The sequence below is a fragment of the Haliotis rubra genome, unplaced genomic scaffold (genome assembly GCF_003918875.1).
Source record: "Haliotis rubra isolate DU_JTF1 unplaced genomic scaffold, ASM391887v1 Scf1112, whole genome shotgun sequence".
Lineage (NCBI taxonomy): Eukaryota > Metazoa > Mollusca > Gastropoda > Lepetellida > Haliotidae > Haliotis > Haliotis rubra.
Window position 1 is genome coordinate 42,566 of NW_025765018.1, and position 18,442 is coordinate 61,007.

The 18,442-nt window shown below is 41.8% G+C and overlaps 3 protein-coding genes across 3 annotated transcripts; all 3 read right to left on the reverse strand.

Moving 5' to 3' along the window:
• Positions 1-8,789: 8,789 nt before the first annotated feature.
• LOC124288613 (serine/threonine-protein phosphatase 6 regulatory ankyrin repeat subunit B-like) lies at positions 8,790-12,955 on the reverse strand. Its single transcript, XM_046725173.1, has one exon. It carries the CDS (start codon positions 12,788-12,790, stop codon positions 9,563-9,565), a length of 3,228 nt encoding a protein of 1,075 aa, XP_046581129.1. The 5' UTR covers positions 12,791-12,955; the 3' UTR covers positions 8,790-9,562.
• A 1,281-nt stretch (positions 12,956-14,236) lies between these two features.
• Positions 14,237-15,784, reverse strand: LOC124288676. The gene has a single exon (XM_046725248.1). It carries the CDS (start codon positions 15,707-15,709, stop codon positions 14,237-14,239), a length of 1,473 nt encoding a protein of 490 aa, XP_046581204.1. The 5' UTR covers positions 15,710-15,784.
• Positions 15,785-15,789: 5 nt separating this feature from the next.
• Positions 15,790-18,129, reverse strand: LOC124288686 (protein piccolo-like). Its single transcript, XM_046725258.1, has 3 exons — positions 17,455-18,129; positions 16,201-16,224; positions 15,790-15,983 (listed from the first exon to the last, which is right to left on the reverse strand). The coding sequence occupies exons 1-3, from the start codon at positions 18,053-18,055 to the stop codon at positions 15,790-15,792; spliced, it is 819 nt and encodes a 272-aa protein (XP_046581214.1). The 5' UTR covers positions 18,056-18,129.
• Between the last annotated feature and the right edge of the window lie 313 nt (positions 18,130-18,442).

Sequence of the window (18,442 nt, forward strand, 5' to 3'; positions counted from 1 at the left end):
ATGAGACTCATGTTTCGGTTTGGTAATGATACAACTTACTCTAGGTCGCACTTAGGGCGTGTGTGTGTGAAATATGATTCACGTTGGCAATCTATACAATGTCTAGATATTAAAGTCACGCTATATATTCACTATAAGTATTAAGCAGTTCGTGCGCTTCTTAATAAGTTTCAGAATGCATCAAAATATTATAATAAACTAATTATGATTATAAAACAAAATGTAAAGACGTACACTGACTTCGTTATTTTTCAGTCCTAACATTTTACCACTGGCAGATGGTTAAACTTCAAATGTTTTCATTTCCTATCATCATAATGAAGATGGAAATATTATCAAGTAAAAAAGATTTCATGTTTGTTCATCAATCTATACTTATACCATCAATTAGGCATGCGGGCGGCGCAGCCGATACAGTTCTATGTAACGATTTTCAAAAACACGAGAACGCGAGAACGCGAGATTGCGACATTTGACAAATCTCGCGATCTCGTGTTCTCGTGCTTTTGTGCCAATTACCCATACAGTTCTGTGTAACGATTTTCAAAAACACGAGAACGCGAGAACGCGAGATTGCGACATTTGACAAATCTCGCGATCTCGCGTTCTCGTGCTTTTGTGCCAATTACCCACACAGTTCTTTGTAACGATTTTCAAAAACACGAGAACGCGAGATTGCGACATTTGACAAATCTCTCTATCTCGCGTTCTCGTGCTTTTGTGCCAATTACCCATACAGTTCTATGTAACGATTTTCAAAAACGCGAGGAAGCGAGAACGCGAGATTGCGACATTTGACAAATCTCGCTATCTCGCGTTCTCGCGTTCTCGTGCTTTTGTGCCAATTGCCCATACAGTTCTACGTAACGATTTTCAAAAACACGAGAACGCGAGAACGCGAGATTGCGACATTTGACAAATCTCGCGATCTCGCGTTCTCGTGTTTTTAACCAATTGCCCATACAGTTCTATGTAACGATTTTCAAAAACACGAGAACGCGAGAACGCGAGATTGCGACATTTGACAAATCTCGCGATCTCGCGTTCTCGCGTTCTCGTGCTTTTGTTTCAATTGCCCATACAGTTCTATGTAACGATTTTTAAAAACGCGAGAATGCGAGATTGCGACATTTGACAAATGTGGCGATCTCGCGATCTCGCAATCTCGCGATCTCGCGTTTTTCTGCTAAATACCTATACAGTCATCTTGAACCGGGATCATGGGTAGCTCAGTCGTCTGAGGCGTCGCAATGGAGTTGCGTCCCTTGAGAAACCTATTTTGGTGGGTTTCATCCTATATCGAGCTGACAAGCCGTGATATAACTGAAAGAAAAATACTGTTGAAAGTCGTGTTAAGCCAAACTCACTCACTTATTTAGAGCAATGCACGTACCCCGGGCTGTGAATGGGGGGTTATTTCTAATATTAGCTTGCCGAGCTTGTGAAGGTAAGGCCGCAATAAATTTAAATACAGAGTTTGTTTATTTTCTAAAAAAAATTGGAGGCGAGGATTATAATAATTTACATTTTATTTTTTACTTTTTAAGGCACCTGTGTACAATTTCTGTCGAAGGATTCGATTCACATGCATCAAGCATGTTCAGTAGTGCTACGTTTGTGGAGTATTTCATCAAGTAAAGAAATTAGGAATGTAACATGAATGAACTATTATTATTAACATCATAGGATATTTTATATTTATATATCGCACATATCCACGCAACTACTCCTTGCTCAAGGCGCTGGTATATTTTTCCTCGTTTATTTGGATGTCAATCTCAACGGCACATAGTATGATCAATCTCAACTCCCTTGGGAGTATACAACGCTTGCTGCCTCTAGGCGCACCGAGTTTATTGTGACCTTCTCATCCTAACGAGATACCCATTCCAAGCTGGGTGGACTGGAACACATAGTCACAGTACTTTGTCGAATTTGACTGCACGTTGATGTACCCGCAACTAAGTGTTTGCACGTATTCATGTGACCACTGTCTGGTCATATACCAACTGATTCGTGGGTTCTTTTAAGTGCACAGGGTTGTCTACTGTGCACTTCGGGTTGTGCACTTGTGCACTTGTGACAACACAGAAAGAGTCTGCACACAAAGTTGAGTGCAAGATTTTTACACCCGGTCACAGATGGGCTCGATCCCGACACCTCAACCTCGCTGGATCACTAGCCGGCGCTTTAACCAGCTCGCCCACCGCGCGAGTGGTTGTATATTGTGTACATAAATGAATAACAAATCATCATTATCTTATATCAGGATATAGTGGTCTCGCAGGCGACGAATTCTTTATGCATTTAAGTTGCAATTAGTTGTCAGTTCAGCTGCCTCTTTACTTTGTGTTTCAGTGAGTGAGTTTAGATTTACGCCGCACTCAGCAATATTCCAGCTATATGGCGGCGGCCTGTAAATAATCGAGTGTGGACCAGACAATCCAGTGATCTGCGCGATTGGGAACCTTTATGCACTATATTTATTATGATGACATGTTCATCAGATGTGATTTTATGTTGTATATATCGTGTATATTATTGTTATTACAGGGTGTCTTCTTCCACCACGATATGGAAATAAACAGATATCTCACTCATAACCCGTAGTCTCCACTTTATCATGGCTGCCGCAGGAACACAAATATTATTGGTACAAATGCATTTCTATTTCTTGGAACTTGGAGACGAAAGAATAATGTAAGACAGGGTGTTTTGTAGTCAGGCGGGAGCGGAAGAAAATCTATTAATTAATTTGTTATGGACTAAACTAGCGAGTATGGTGTCCAATAAAACATCAGACATGCTCATTTTAGCCGACGGCTAGAAATTGGTCGGTTAGAATTTTGTTTGAATGATTATGCTAGCCGTATATGATATTGCATCATGGAAAAACTCACTGGTCTGTGATTATTTGTATAACTGACGGTATAGCTGCGAAATGATGCGGCTTTTAGCACTATTTTATCACTCACTGACGTTAATATTTTTTTCCAGCTTCCGGACACTTTCATGTTTTCACTTTTATTGGACATTCATATTCACAATTTCGTTTCTTAAATAGAATTTTACATGTTGAGGATTTTTAAGGACATACGAAATTGTAACAACGGGAACGGACTTATATACTCTACCCTTGTCATCCTGTATGTAAATTACATGATAGCATTTTCAAGCTATGTGATAAGTTTGCTAAATGCTAGTTGGGAAGTGAAAAGCATGAAAGAAGCATGACCACAGCACTACTTAGATACGCATGCGCCTTGACCTTATGATATTACGCATGCGCACCGACAGCGTCTAAAACGCGAGATCGCGAGAACGCGAGAAAATGCAATGTCGCATTCTCGCGTTCTCGCGATTTCGTGTTTTTATGGCCATATCTGGCAAGTCGAGATAGCGAGAATGCGAGATTTGACAGCATGTACAAATGTCGCAATCTCGCGATCTCGACTTTTGACAAAAAGTGCTATGTACCAAAAACACGAGAATGCGAGATCGCGAGAACGCGAGATTTTGGCCAAATCTCGCGTTCTCGCGATCTCGCATTCTCTACTGGCATTTTTAGCTTGTTTCGAAGGTCGAGATCGCGAGAATGCGAGATCGCGAGAATGTCCCTTACAGTATTCCATACATTTGTGGTGTCCACCGCCGTGATATTGCTGGAATATTGCTAAAGGCGGCGTAAAACCATACTCACTCACTCACTGCGCACGTATACAACACTGACGCATTACTTCAGCTTGACCACCAACATTGCTAATATCAACACAACAGACGTGATGTAAATGCTTACAAAACATTTATTAAAACTCGAAAAATACAATTATATGATTTTTTCTCTGCAATTATTAGGGAAACTCACTATCATATAACCTTCTATTATAATAATATTCAAACTCAATTACAATACACAGCCCCAAACATAAACAAACAATATCTCACCTATAAATCAGAAAGCCTTGTAAAAATACATCCCTATCTATGCAAAATTTGCAATAAAACGTTTGTAAACATTTGCCTACCTGGTAAATGGTATATTTATTTCGGTTTAGAATGGGAAATATTCGCAAGAAAACGGCTACGCGTTCGGCTTCAAATGAAATTAAGAGACTATCAATTCGGTGTAACATTCATCTAATTTCAAAACACAGTACGTTTATCTCCTAAGTAGAATCTAGCATGCTCTTTTCACCACGATTTCAAAGAAAATAACACATAACTCTTTGCTGGAAACAATCAAGACACAGGTAAAGCTTTCACAGTTAACATTTGGAGGGCATTTCCAAATTATAAGCATCAGTAGCTCACAAAGGCCAAATGCAATTCCGTATTTCTCTGGAAACATATGCTCTTCGCCTTTTTCGTGCGAACAGTTGGGTAGTATTGGCATGCAGGCTACACTCATAAAACCAGGTACCATCGCTATATATTAGTGGTTTATAAAGACTACCACGGTTCGCGCGCATCAGACACCGAGACCCAGTCTGTATAAAGACCTGCTAATAATATAGTTCGAACCGTTCCCCGCCTCTGCTTAAACGGAGATTTCTTATAAATATCAGTGGGGGCGTCATCTTTATTTATACAACTAAAACAACAAGAAGCCTGTCCCCATACTTCAGTATCATAACGGGACGCCTCCGAGCGACGGTCAGATCGATTCAGTTTCGGATACTTCTGTAAAACCTAGAAGTTATTAAAGCTCCATTAAGAAAACGATAAACTTTGTATTATCTACTTTGATGAAGGAAAGTCACATATGTCTAGTTAAAGTATTAGTGATTACCATACTACTCTCAAACTAGCTTGGTTATGAGGTAAACCTCTAATTATTTATTAGCAGCTGAAAATAGTTGAGTTGATATTATATGATAAATATAAAACACACGGCCATGCCACGGCTCTGTATTAATATACATGTATTATCTTTTAAGCATCATGTTTGTTTTATGGCAGCGCGTGATCGGTATAATGAAACTCTCAAAAACTGTTTAGTTGTATTGTTTTGTATTGTTTGTGTTCGTTGTGTAACGTCACACAATATCCCAGCTATATGGCGGCGGTTTGTAAATTGTCGAGTCTGGACCAGACAACCCAGTGATCAACAGCATGAATGGTGTTTTCTGTCACAATGTACTGCAACGTGTTTCAGGGAAAGAGGATGGACTATTCAGCCTCAAACAACAAATCAGAGGTGGCATCGTCAACTTCAACCGTCTACATTACAGGCAAACTCACTGACGCTAGCTTTAAAACTCAGGTCACAGTTCCAAATTGGCACAGAAGTGAACACACGTCACAGTTCCGCACACGGACACAGATGTCAACACACATGTCATAGGTCCACACGGACACAGATGTCAACACGCACGTAACAGCTCCATTCCGACACAGACGGCAACACACGCGTCAATGTTGCACACTGACACAGGCGGCAAAACACGTCACAGTTCCACACTGACACAGGTGTCAACACACACGTCACAGAACAACACTGACACAGACGTCAACACACAAGCCACGGTTCCACACCGACACAGACGTCAAGACACAAGTCACGGTTCCACACCGACACATATGTCAGCACACACGTCACAGGTCAACGCTGACACTGATGTCAACACACATATAACAGCTCCACACACTCACACATACGTCAACACAGACGTCACACTTCCACACAGCGTCACAGACGTCAACACACACGTCACAGTTCCACACCCGTCACACTTTCACACCGACACAGACGTCAACACACACGTCACAGTTCAACACACCGACACAGACGTCAACACACACGTCACAGTTCCACACACCGAAACAGACGTCAACACACACGTCACAGTTCCACACACCGCAACAGACGTCAACACACACGTCACAGTTCCACACACCGACACAGACGTCAACACACACGCCACAGTTCCCCACACCAACACAGACGTCAACACACACGTCACAGTTCCACACACCGAAACAGACGTCAACACACACGTCACAGTTCCACACACTGACACAGACGTTAATACACGCCACAGCTACACACTGACACAGACGTCAACACACATGTCACAGCTCTACACACTCATACAGGCGTCAACACACACGTCACAGCTCCACACTGACACAGACGTCAACACACACGTCACAGCTCCACACAGACGGCAACTCACACGTCACTGTTGCACACTGACACAGGTGTCACCGTTCTACACTGACACAGACGGCAACACACGTCACAGTGTCACACTTACACAGATGTCAACACACACGTCAGTGTTCCACACCGACACAGCCTTCAACACACACGTCAGTGTTCAACACCCGAGACAGACGGCAACACATACGTGACACTTCCACACTGACACAGACGTCAGCAGACACGCCACAGTTCCAAGCTGACACAGACGTCACAGTTCCACACTGACATCGACATCAACACATTCGTCACAGCTCCACACCGACACAGACGGCAACGTCACAGTTCCACACTGACACAAACGTCAACACACACGTCACAGCTCCATAATGACACAGACGTCAAAACAAACGTCACAGCTCAACACTGACAAGGACGTCAACACACACGTCACAGTTCTTCACCGACACAGACATGAACACACGTCACTGTTCCACACCAACACAGATGTCAGCACACACGTAACAGCTCCACACTGACACAGACGTCAACACACACGTCACTGTTTGACACACCGACACAGACGTCACAGTTTTACACTTACACAGATGTCAACACACACGTCAGTGTTTTACACCGACACAGCCGTCAACACACACGTCACACTTCCACACTGACACAGACGTCAGCACACACGCCACAGTTCCAAACTGACACAGACGTCACAGTTCCACACTTACATCGACGTCAACACACACGTCACAGTTCAACACACCAACACAGACGTCAATATAGTAGTAGCCATGGGCTGAATGTTGGTGGGTGGGTGTAGAACACACAACATAACGCTACTTGTGGTCACAGATGGCAGCCATTTTATTCATCCAATAAAAAGGAATGTTTGATAATTCTGAAAATATACATAAATATAATTAACTATTTGAGCATAAAGGCATAACATGCCTTACATATACACGTATTACACGTTCTACATATTCTTAGAATACAGCTAGCCCTAACAATGCATTAGCATAAATAAATCTTTAAATATAAATAATAAGATGAAAACTATTCGTTCATATCTATGTATATCATTTATGATATACATGAAGAATATATAGAGAGTTCATTACATACAAGATCATATGTAGTACACTAACCACAGAGTGTAAACAAGGTCTCATAGCAGTCACGGATCATCAATCATCACGGGTCATTCTAAGAAAAGTTAATATACAAAATTGATAATACTAACAATGGTATATAAAACAAGTTATGATAAAAACAATAACTATCACATCCACCCTCACTATTTCTTACTATATTCACACATCACGGTTTTTCACAGAAATTGATACTTCACAACCGTACACGGACACTGGCTGTTACACATACAAAAATATATATATGTATAAAATATCAAACAAAACAAGAACGAATAATAGCATCAAAGAACTGAAGCCATCATAACTGCAATAAACATCTAGTGATACAGTCGAAGTTGTTATTGAAACGCTAACCAAGAATTGGTGATAATGTCCTGCTTGTACATTGTCAGATCCAAAGGAATACACATAAGCATCTCATATTACAGCATATCACATCATTCATGAGATCACTTGCTGAAAACCAAAACCAATTGCATGTGACAGTGGTCTTCACTGTGAATCAGTGTTTAAAGTGTGTAATTAAGCTCCTGCTCACATTCAATAAAGGGCAATGGAATGCATTTTTAGACTTGTTCTGTTTTTAGACAGGGTTCTGATAGGTACAACAATCGCATGGGCCTTTCCAGTGTAATCTGACCCAGAGGGTTCGAGAAAGGTTTGGGAGCCTAAGGGGAGCTAACCTTTGTCACAAGCAGGTTACATTATAATTGCAAAATTTAACGTTAGCACCGTTTAAAACACAGACAAAGACTTGGGTCATTTTCGATGTGCCTATGTAACTATTACAGTGCATATATTTCTTCATACATTTTTATATTTTTCACAAATTATTCATAACAAAGAAAATCCGTATACGTACAAGTCGCAGTGCATAATGTGTCTTGTTTATAGCCCGCATGTCAAGCGCAGTAGTGGGCAATTAGCAAACGCATCCACGCCAACCTTAAACTAATTAATCAAAGATGAAGCTAGCGAGCTATGTCGGCTCTGGCCTTTCTTCTCGGGTACATCGCTTGGTCAAGCACAGATAAATAGTCCCATCCCAGCAGGAGCATATCTACCACCAACTAAGTCGTAATCGAAAATCAACTTTTGTTGAACAAGATTGAGATTACCATCATGCCATCCTCCTTGTCCTGTCGTAAATGCCATGGTCAGATATTTTGTTAAGCAGCTGGCGCAAGCTGACCGTGGCTACACCATTAAATGACATTTACTGATGGCATTGAAGATTAAGGGTCCTGCCCTGAGGGGGGTCTATGATAAAAGGGCCACACCGAATGATTGCTGAATACATTAGACAGACAAAGTGGATAGAATTTCGGTGCACTTTGGATATATATGGAAACAATTATGTTGTTTGAATATATGAAGTTTTACAGAAACTCATTGAAATGGTTTACTCTATGACAACACTATGACATAACAATGCAATTTTAACCAGCTACCTCCCATAGAAAAGACATTTTGATGGCCGTATCATACTGAAGCACAATATCTACAACTGCAGGCTGTCTGTTTCGTTCCCTGTATGATCTACATATAACCAGCTTTCACATTGTAAAGAGAATATATATCGCAGAACTAAAAGGAATGTACACAGGTTTGTATGGGCTCCATTTGTTTGGCCATACTGCGCATGCCTATATCTATTTGTCTCTAAAAACCCTTTACATGTAATAACTCTAGAGGACCAAGGAACTTAATTTATTCATGAGCGTTCCGAAAAACCCATGCAGACGCTGAAAGAAAGCTTTAGTTAGATCTACAAGCTTAATTTGAAACAGTTCAAGATTAGTGAACAGCACACTGATAGACTGTCTCACTGTCCCTTGACCAAGTTATTCTGTCTTCCGTCCTGACCTTTCTCCAATGCCAAAGCCGTATATGAAGCAAAGGTAACATTTCCACACGGTCACGGTACTGCCGGCTCACTGGGGCTTGTTTTCAATATGGAGTTATTTGGTTCACACTAGAAATGAACTTCACACATTGTACCCATGTTGATAATCTAACCTGGTCTTCTGGGTGATGACCTAACGCTTTAACGCGTTACCGCTTTAACCACAAGGATACCCCACCGCCAAGTGCTACTATATAAATACCGCCGAAACCCTCCCGTTCCTTCTTTCCCCTTCACGTCTGGGTTGCATTGTCTACTTTACAATAATCCAGAATGGCCACAATTGTTCTCGACATTCCCGTGCTTTTCTCTAATTCTGTGCCGAATGGTGTACCATCTCCAGAGAAGTCACGGATTGATATCTGATAGTTCTGTAGCATACTGCTCAGCTGTTCTCCCCTGTCTGTCTCGAACAGTTTTGTCGACGCCCCGTCTGAGTAGCAGCTTCACTCGTTCACACCTGTTGTAGCTGCGGTCAGCAGCAGACCGGAAAAAGGCCCTGTCCTGGTCATTTTGCTTATGTACAGTGACCCCAAGTTCTGAAAGAATCTCTAAAGTTTCATTTCGTGAAGCCTGTGCAGCGTAGTGTAAAGCTGTCCTTCCTTCGTGATCATGTATTTTTGGGTTGACCTTCTTGAGAAGCATCTCCAGCATTTTCATCCTTCTATACTCACACAGTAGTGTTCCATATTCTTGTTCGAATTCACTTCGGTAAATAGTTGTCCTACGAGCACCTGTTTTAGTGAGAAGAGGTATAATGTCACTAGGTCTGGGATGAAGAGGTTTTGGATGAAGAGGTATATTGGCAAACAAATTCTGTACATCTGTGTAAGCACCGTGTTGAACCGGCTTTATGTTTTTGACTGGTGATTGTTCTAAAGCATAGTGAAGAGCTGTCCTTCCTTTCTTGTCAAGAACATTTGGGTCCACACTCTTCTCCAACAGCATCTCCAAAATATCACAGGTGTTGTCTCTGGCCTTTGCTGCACAGTGGAGAGGTGTCATGCCCTGTAAGTCCTGTACACCTGGATCTGCTTCGTGATCTAGAAGAAGCTTGACACTCTCTTTGTTCGAATGTTCTGACACATAGTGAAGAGCTGTCCTTCCTTGCTTGTCAAGAACATTTGGGTCCACACTCTTCTCCAGCAGTATCTCCAAAATATGGTAACTGTAACGATTCTTAGCAGCACAATGGAGACATGTCATGCCCTGTAAGTCCTGTACACCTGGATCTGCTTCGTGATCTAGAAGAAGCTTGACTCTCTCTTTGTCCGAATGTTCTGACGCATAGTGAAGAGCTGTCCTTCCTTGCTTGTCAAGCAGATTTGGGCATATGCCTTTCTCCAGCAGTATCGGCAAAACATCACATCGGTAATGATGCAAGTGTACAGCACAGTGGAGAGCTGACATGCCATGTAAGTCCTTCACACCTGGATCAGCACAGCGATTAAGCAGAAACTTCACTGAGTCTTCAGAGTCACATTCTGACACATAGTGGAGAGCTGTCCTTCCCGTCTTGTCAAGAACATTTGGGTCCACACTCTTCTCCAGCAGAATCTCCAAAATATCACAGGTGTTGTCTCTGGCCTTTGCTGCACAGTGGAGAGATGTCATGCCATGTATGTCCTTCACACCTGGATCAGCTTCGTGATCTAGAAGAAGCTTGACACTGTCTTTGTCCAAATGTTCTGACACATAGTGGAGAGCTGTCCTTCCCGTCTTGTCAAGAACATTTGGGTCCACACTCTTCTCCAGCAGAATCTCCAAAATATCACAGGTGTTGTCTCTGGCCTTTGCTGCACAGTGGAGAGATGTCATGCCATGTATGTCCTTCACACCTGGATCAGCTTCGTGATCTAGAAGAAGCTTGACACTGTCTTTGTCCAAATGTTCTGACACATAGTGGAGAGCTGTCCTTCCCGTCTTGTCAAGATCATTTGGGTCCACGCTCTTCTCTAGCAGTATCTCCAAAATATCACAGCTGTTGTCTTTGGCCTTTGCTGCACAGTGGAGAGATGTCATGCCCTGTAAGTCCTGTAAACTTGGATCAGCTTCGTGATCTAGAAAAAGCTTGACACTCTTTTTGTCCGAATGTTCTGACACATAGTGAAGAGCTGTCCTTCCTTTCTTGTCAAGAACATTTGGGTCCACACTCTTCTCTAGCAGTATCTCCAAAATATCACAGCTGTTGTCTTTGGCCTTTGCTGCACAGTGGAGAGATGTCATGCCTTGTAGGTCCTGTAAACATGGATCAGCATTGTATTCTAGAAGAAACTTGACACACTCTTTCATCGAATTTTCTGAAGCATAGTGAAGAGCTGTCCTTCCATGCTTGTCAAGAAGATTTGGGTATATGCCTTTCTCTAGCAGTATCCGCAAAACAGCAGACCGGTAACGACGCCAGTGTACAGCACAGTGCAGAGCTGACATGCCCTGCAGGTCCTGTACACCTGGATCAGCACAGCGATCAAGCAGAAGCTTCACTGAATCTTCAGAGTCACCTTCTGAGACATAATGAAGTGCTGTCCTTCCTTTCTTGTCAAGAATATTTGGATCCACTCCTCTCTCGATCAGTGTCTGTAAGGCCCCGTACCTATTCGCAGCAGCACAGTGGAGAGATGTCTTGCCTTGCAGATCCTGTACAGAAGGATCAGCACCACGATCTAGAAGAAGCTTGACGATCTCTTTGTCTGAATTTTCTGATGCATAGTGAAGTGCTGTCCTCCTTTGCTCATCAATGACATTTGGGTTAACGACTGATTTTAACAGTAGTTGAAAAGCTTCTATATTACATCTCCATTTTATAGAAGCACAGTGGAGGGCTGTCATGCCCTGTTGATCCCGTAAACATGGATCTGCACCATGGTCCAGTAGAAGCTTCAAACCACTACTCCTGTTTTCAGAAGCATAGTGAAGTGCTGTCTTTCCACGCCTATCTTGAACATTTAATTTTAACGATTTCTCAAGTAGCAGTGGAAGTGTATCCTTAAATACTGAGCCTTTTTTGGTAGAAGCACAATGGAGGGACGTCATGCCCCATAGATCTTGAACATCTGGATCAGCACCGTGATCAAGCAGAAGCTTGACACTGGAGTTTTCCGAATGATCTGAAGCATAGTGAAGAGCTGTCCTACCTAGCTTATCCGGTATATTTGGGTCAACACCCTTCTCTAAAAATAACCTGAGGAATCCACAAGGACCAAGACAAGATAGCTCTGTATAATCATTGTTTGCTTCTAAGCTCTGTAAAGTGAGGCCTCTCTCCGTCACAACTAAATGAAGTGCTGTCATTCCCTGATTGTCTTGTATATTTGAATCAATTCCACTGTCTAGCAAGGCACTTACAGTCCTGTATCTTTCGTGTATAGCAGCCATATAAAAGGGCGTCCATCCCATTCCATCCCTTACATTTGGGTCAACGCCTTTTTCCAGAAGAAGTTTCACAGTCTTAGGTTTACCACACCCTGCAGCATAGTGAAGAGGGTTTCTACCCATTATATCTTGAAGGTGTGGATTCACACCTTGCTCAAGAAGCTTTTCGGTCAGCGTGTAGTTTGCTCTTGCACAATACAACATGCAAGGTCTTTGAAGATAGCAATACTGAGAAAATGAATATGAAAAAAGATCTGGTGTATCATGAAAACGTTCCCAAAGTTCAGATTTCCTCTGTTCGGTGGCATAGTGGAGACATGTTTTTCCGAAACCATCTCTTCTATTTGGATCGAATTCTCTGTCTGTATTTCCATGAGCTTGAGAATTAGCTCCGCTGCATCATAATTCATATCCTCAATGGCAAGACAAAGGGCTGTTGTACCACGAGAATCCATTGCATTTAGATCAACGCCCCTCTTTACCAATAAATCAACCATTTTTATGATGTTGTCGTGTCTGAAAGGTGTTTTAAGTAAACACAGCAAAATGTTGTCTTTACTGGCACCTTTGTGATTCACACTCAACCCTCTGTTCAGTAGGAATTCCAATATTTCAACTCCATTAGTATCGACATGAGTGTCGATTGCTGAAAATATCGCTGTTCTGCCATCCTTGTCTTCTGCATCAGGAAGATGCTTTTGGACATCAATGAGAAATGTGAGTTTCTCTAAAGCATCAACGCGAGAGCATGCTGCCATGTGAACAACTGGTCTCTTGTCAGCATCTACTGCTTCAATCCGTGCTCCTGAGGTGCACAAGTGCTTTAGTATTTCTATGTCAGCATACTCACAGGCTAGGTGAACAACACTTCTAGTTTGTGAACCGCATTGTGAAAGAATATTCACATCAGCTACTTTGCTGCAAAGGAATTTTACAGTCTCCAAATCATTACATAGAACAGCCTTGTGAAGAATTGTTCTACCCTTTCCATCCATTTGATTTAAGATACTTTCTGCCACAACTAGAGCTGTCACTATTTCACGATTCACGATTTCAATGACTGACAAAGGTACGAGTCCTTCACGATTTTCCAGGTTGACAGGTGCCTTATGCTGGAGAAGCATTTTCACACATTCAAGGTGACTGTTCTCAACAGCCAAATGTAATGGGGTATTGCCATCATTGTCTTTCAAATCTACCTGAAAACCTTTCCCTAATAAGAAATCTGCACATTTATCGTTTCCATGTTGTGCTGCCCTGTGTAGCAAGAAGGTGTTCGCGGCGGCAACCCTAAAACGCTGGCTTATACCTTGGGAATATTTCAGCAATATATCCAAGGACTCAGTGCTACCATAAGCTGCTGCCTGTTCTTGAGGTGTTGCGTATTTGGTGGAGTACTTGTTGGCATCGACGTAATTCCTCGTCTGCAAAATGTCTGTCTCAAGATTCAGTAAAAGATTCAGAACTGTGGCATCTGAGTGAGCTGAGGCTGACAAAAGGAGATGTTGACAATGAAGTTTACATCCAGTTGCAAGTAGTATTTGAATCATTTCTTTTAAACATTCCGTGCTGCTAAACACAGTGAGTTTGGGATGATGTGTTTGCATCTTATCTGAGAGCCATGATAATATCTCTGAGATTACATTGAGGTTAATCGTCCTTGTGTTTTAACATGTGCACTGTCAACTGGACTATGTGTGTGTTTCCCATGTGTACTGCATACAGTAAGATTTCTGCCATGTTTTGACCAATTGCACATCCTTTTCCTAATTCTGGACTGTAGCGTAGTCTTTTTTCCCTCACGTAAGCAGTAATAAAACCGTTAAAGATTCTATCAACGAGGTCGTTCTTAAGACTCTGGCTAGAATTCATGAATAGAGCTATAAAACAATTCTCGTTTGACTCAGCACCATGATCAAGAAGCCATTTGACAAAATTGTTACTTCCAACATAAATTGCACAAGGCAAACATTCCTGTATTGTGTCTTTGAATTTTTCAGGCGATGGAATCGAATTTACAACAACTTGTACCAGATGATGATTACTTTCCATTACAAATTTACTCAATAAATATTCATATTTGAAAAACCTAATCTTCTCATCTTCACGGATATATGAAGACAATTCATCAAAATATTTTCTCTGCATAATGCTTGTCAGTTTCCCCTTTTTCGCCCATCTTTGCACCAAGAATGATAGAAATTCCTTGTGCTTGAGTGAAGGATGTCCCACTATCATTCCACTGCTCTCAGGTTCAGCTGACAAAAGCAACTCTGTGATGCGGTCAGCAAATACATCATAATTTTCCTCAGGTATCAAGACAATATTTATCTCTCCATCCAGTCTTTCGGTTCTTACCACTTCTCCAAGGACATCACTTGGCAATGTTCTGATGCAAGAGCTGGGACACTGCTCTGAGAAGCTGATCAAAACAGACTCATATATAGACTGATGCTGAAAAGCATATCCTTTCTGGCCTTGCTTTAAATAAACACCACAGAGTGAATCTGCTTTTGTTTTGATGTCAAATAATCTTGGACGTGTGGGTAGATTTGGGCAATATTCTTTCAACATCTCAACCATTTCTTTAAATTCAGATGTACATTTTCTTTGATCAAGAGAGGTTGCATTAAGATGCCCATCACTCATCAATACCAGCAAAAGAACCAGGTAACTCAAACCATCACTTTCCTTGAGGGCATCAACTTCCTCTAGGACGCACTCATTGGGTTTCTTGAAAAAGCTTAACCCCTTCTTTTGCACTTCCCTGCTTCTGGCAAAGAAAGTGCAAACCTGTGGGAACCCAAGGGCTGTTTTCATTTTGACAATTTCTTCTACTTCTTTTTCAGAAAATTTGCCATGACAAATAACTTTCAACATTTTTTCTTTTTCCTTATTCTGAAGAGTATACTCACCGTCATCAATGAGAAAATGACAGATCTTTGTCATGAGATTGTGTTTGTTTAGTCGGTACTGACACTGTGCGGTGATTTCAGATCTGGATGTTAAGATCAGAAAGATGTGGCCAGATTCAATAGATGGCCACATTATATCAAACTTCCTTGTCCAATCGGCAAAATGTGATTGTGAAAAGTTTGTCAGGCCAAAAATGTCATCAATCATCACAATGTAACGTTCACTTTTACTTCTGGACTTGTCAGTTTTGCCATTCTTCGGAATGAGTGACCATTCATCTGCTGAAGTCAACAGAGAGGAGTCCTCCCTTCCATCTTAGACATCTTTTCTAGTAACCGCCGACCCAGCCGTGATTTCCCAGATCCTGACATCCCCTTTAGGAAGATACATCCACAATCTGTCAACAGTCTCAGGGCAGACCTCTCAGCATAGGTAGACACGTATTCTGTTCCGTCATGCTTGAGTGAATCCTCCGTGGCATCTGAAAGATAATCATAATTGTAACATGCTATAACATGGGTATCTGAGAAAACTATTTCAGAAATTTGTTATCCAACATATATGTGAGATGGAATCATAGTTTTGTGATTTTGTTATGACTTGAGATCAGATTAGATTAGAACAGATTCGTGTCCTGATTGGGTCCCGTAAACAGTCACTAACTGCTGACAGAATTTACAGGTATGAGTTATACTTACCGCGGATATTTTTAAAGCGATCATCTGGAATAAAAAATATAATTTAGAATATGGGTGTCATGTAAATACTTGGACTCACTTCTTACAGTTAATGTATTTCTAAATATAAAAGGAATGAACATTTATATAGTACATTCTTCCAAAAGAAGAAACGCACTAGGGCTGGGACGGGTAGGAAAAAATGGAATCGAGTACCCGCATGTACTTATCCGAATCGGAATCGAGTACCCGGAAATGTAAGGAATAACGCGCATCTGTCAACTTTCTGAATATCCAATCACTAGTTGACAGAAATGTTTATAGAAAAACTTGAAATGATGTCAATAAGACACTGAAACTGAACATAGGCAGATATATTACAGTCGTTAATAATAATCTGCATTAATCGGCAATGCCAATGATGCAAATGTGTGTTACGTCAATATTGAAAAAGACAAGTTATTGTCTGCCCTTGTCATTACAGAGTTCTCTCCTTGTCATTACAGAGTTCTCTCCTCCTTTTCCGGGTACACGATTCCTAGCAACAGGACTCGATTCCAGCTGTACCCGATCCGGATTCGAGTACCCGAGTACCCGTCCCAGCACTAAAACGCACAGGCGTTTTCAGCAGTTAATTTCAATATACTTTGACAGCAATCGTCATGAAGACAATTCCTATGTTTGAATCCCGTTAAACATGTCGTGGTTGTTGTGTATTGTGGGAAAACGCACCCCAAAATGATACATGAAAAGTGTAAGCAGGAAAAGGTTTCCAAGTTATAGACGTGCCAAACCATCAGGAAATGCTTTCCGTCCGTAAACCCCATTTTTTTCTTATTTTATGCGTTTCCTCCTTCAACAACAGGATGGGAGACAACGTGTCTATCGACGTCGACACGAACGTTTTGCGCCGAGCTGCGTGGATAGATTTGATAGAGAAAGCGTCACATGTGCATTGAGTAAACTGAATTAATGCTGACAATGACAACAATACATGTGTTCATTCGTGTGTCGAATGTCCTTCATCTATGTTCAAGCCTAACTGACTCATGTACACTTAAAACGTTAAATATACTGCTTTATTTTGGGCCTATGTGTTTGTTTTTTAAGAGTTTCTTTTTCCTGTTAGAAGTTGGGTTTTGGGGTTTTTTAATATGTCATTTCACCCTGCCGTTTCTAGAAAAGTATGCAAAATATTCAGAATATTACACCATAATCGAGCTGTTTACCAACAAAATTAATGGTGTGTATGTCAAGAAAAGGTGTATACATCACCAATGTGTTGTGGCGTCACTCCTGATGATCTGGGTTGCTGTAGCATAACTCTTTTCTTTTTTTTTGATGATGCGGGCTGCTGATGCGTCACTCCTGATGATGCGAGCTGCTGATGCATCACTCCTGATGATGCGAGCTGCTGATGCGTCACTCCTGATGATGCAGGCTGCTGATGCATCACTCTTGATGATGCGGGCTGCTGATGCATCACTCTTGATGATGCGAGCTGCTGATGCATCACTCCTGATGATGCGGGCTGCTGATGCGTCACTCTTGATGATGCGGGCTGCTGATGCATCACTCTTGATGATGCGGGCTGCTGATGCATCACTCTTGATGATGCGGGCTGCTGATGCATCACTCTTGATGATGCGGGCTGCTGATGCGTCACTCCTGATGATGCAGGCTGCTGATGCATCACTCTTGATGATGCGGGCTGCTGATGCATCACTCTTGATGATGCGGGCTGCTGATGCATCACTCTTGATGATGCGGGCTGCTGATGCGTCACTCCTGATGATGTGGGCTGCTGATGCGTCACTCCTGGTGACTCGGGCTGCTGATGCATCACTTCATTTGGTCCAAGCTGTTCCCCCATCATTTCAGATGGTACACTTTGATGTATCACTCCTGATGGCTGGACACGCCCATCTCTATGAATGACTGTGACGCCTAATGCACTAGAATCTATGACATTCAAACTATATTCTCCTATTTCAATAACTGGTGCGCCAGGTAGTGACAACAGTGAAGACACATTTGTATCGGTTGTGTCCAGTGCTCTTCCATCTCGAGTCGATGTACACGGCTTCTTCACATCCACATTCTCATCCTCATCATCTGGGTCTTCGGTTGAGCCCACGCGGAATTTTCTTTTTTGTGCTTGAGACATTTTCAGTACCTGAAAAAAAGCATCACATGCGATGACAATAGCTCAACACTAGTCTACTTCATATTTACTCCACGATATGATCTTGGTGTGTATGAT

Bases quoted from the DNA above. Each gene is read 5' to 3' on its own strand.
- LOC124288613 (XM_046725173.1), bottom strand. From the start codon at position 12,790: ATGTTGTATTGTGCAAGAGCAAACTACACGCTGACCGAAAAGCTTCTT.
- LOC124288686 (XM_046725258.1), bottom strand. From the start codon at position 18,055: ATGATGGGGGAACAGCTTGGACCAAATGAAGTGATGCATCAGCAGCCC. The intron at 16,225-17,454 runs GTGATGTATACA...TTTTTATTCCAG, and splicing joins AGTGACGCCACAACACATTG to ATGATCGCTTTAAAAATATC. The intron at 15,984-16,200 runs GTAAGTATAACT...ATTATCTTTCAG, and splicing joins TCGCTTTAAAAATATCCGCG to ATGCCACGGAGGATTCACTC.
- LOC124288676 (XM_046725248.1), bottom strand. From the start codon at position 15,709: ATGATTGATGACATTTTTGGCCTGACAAACTTTTCACAATCACATTTT.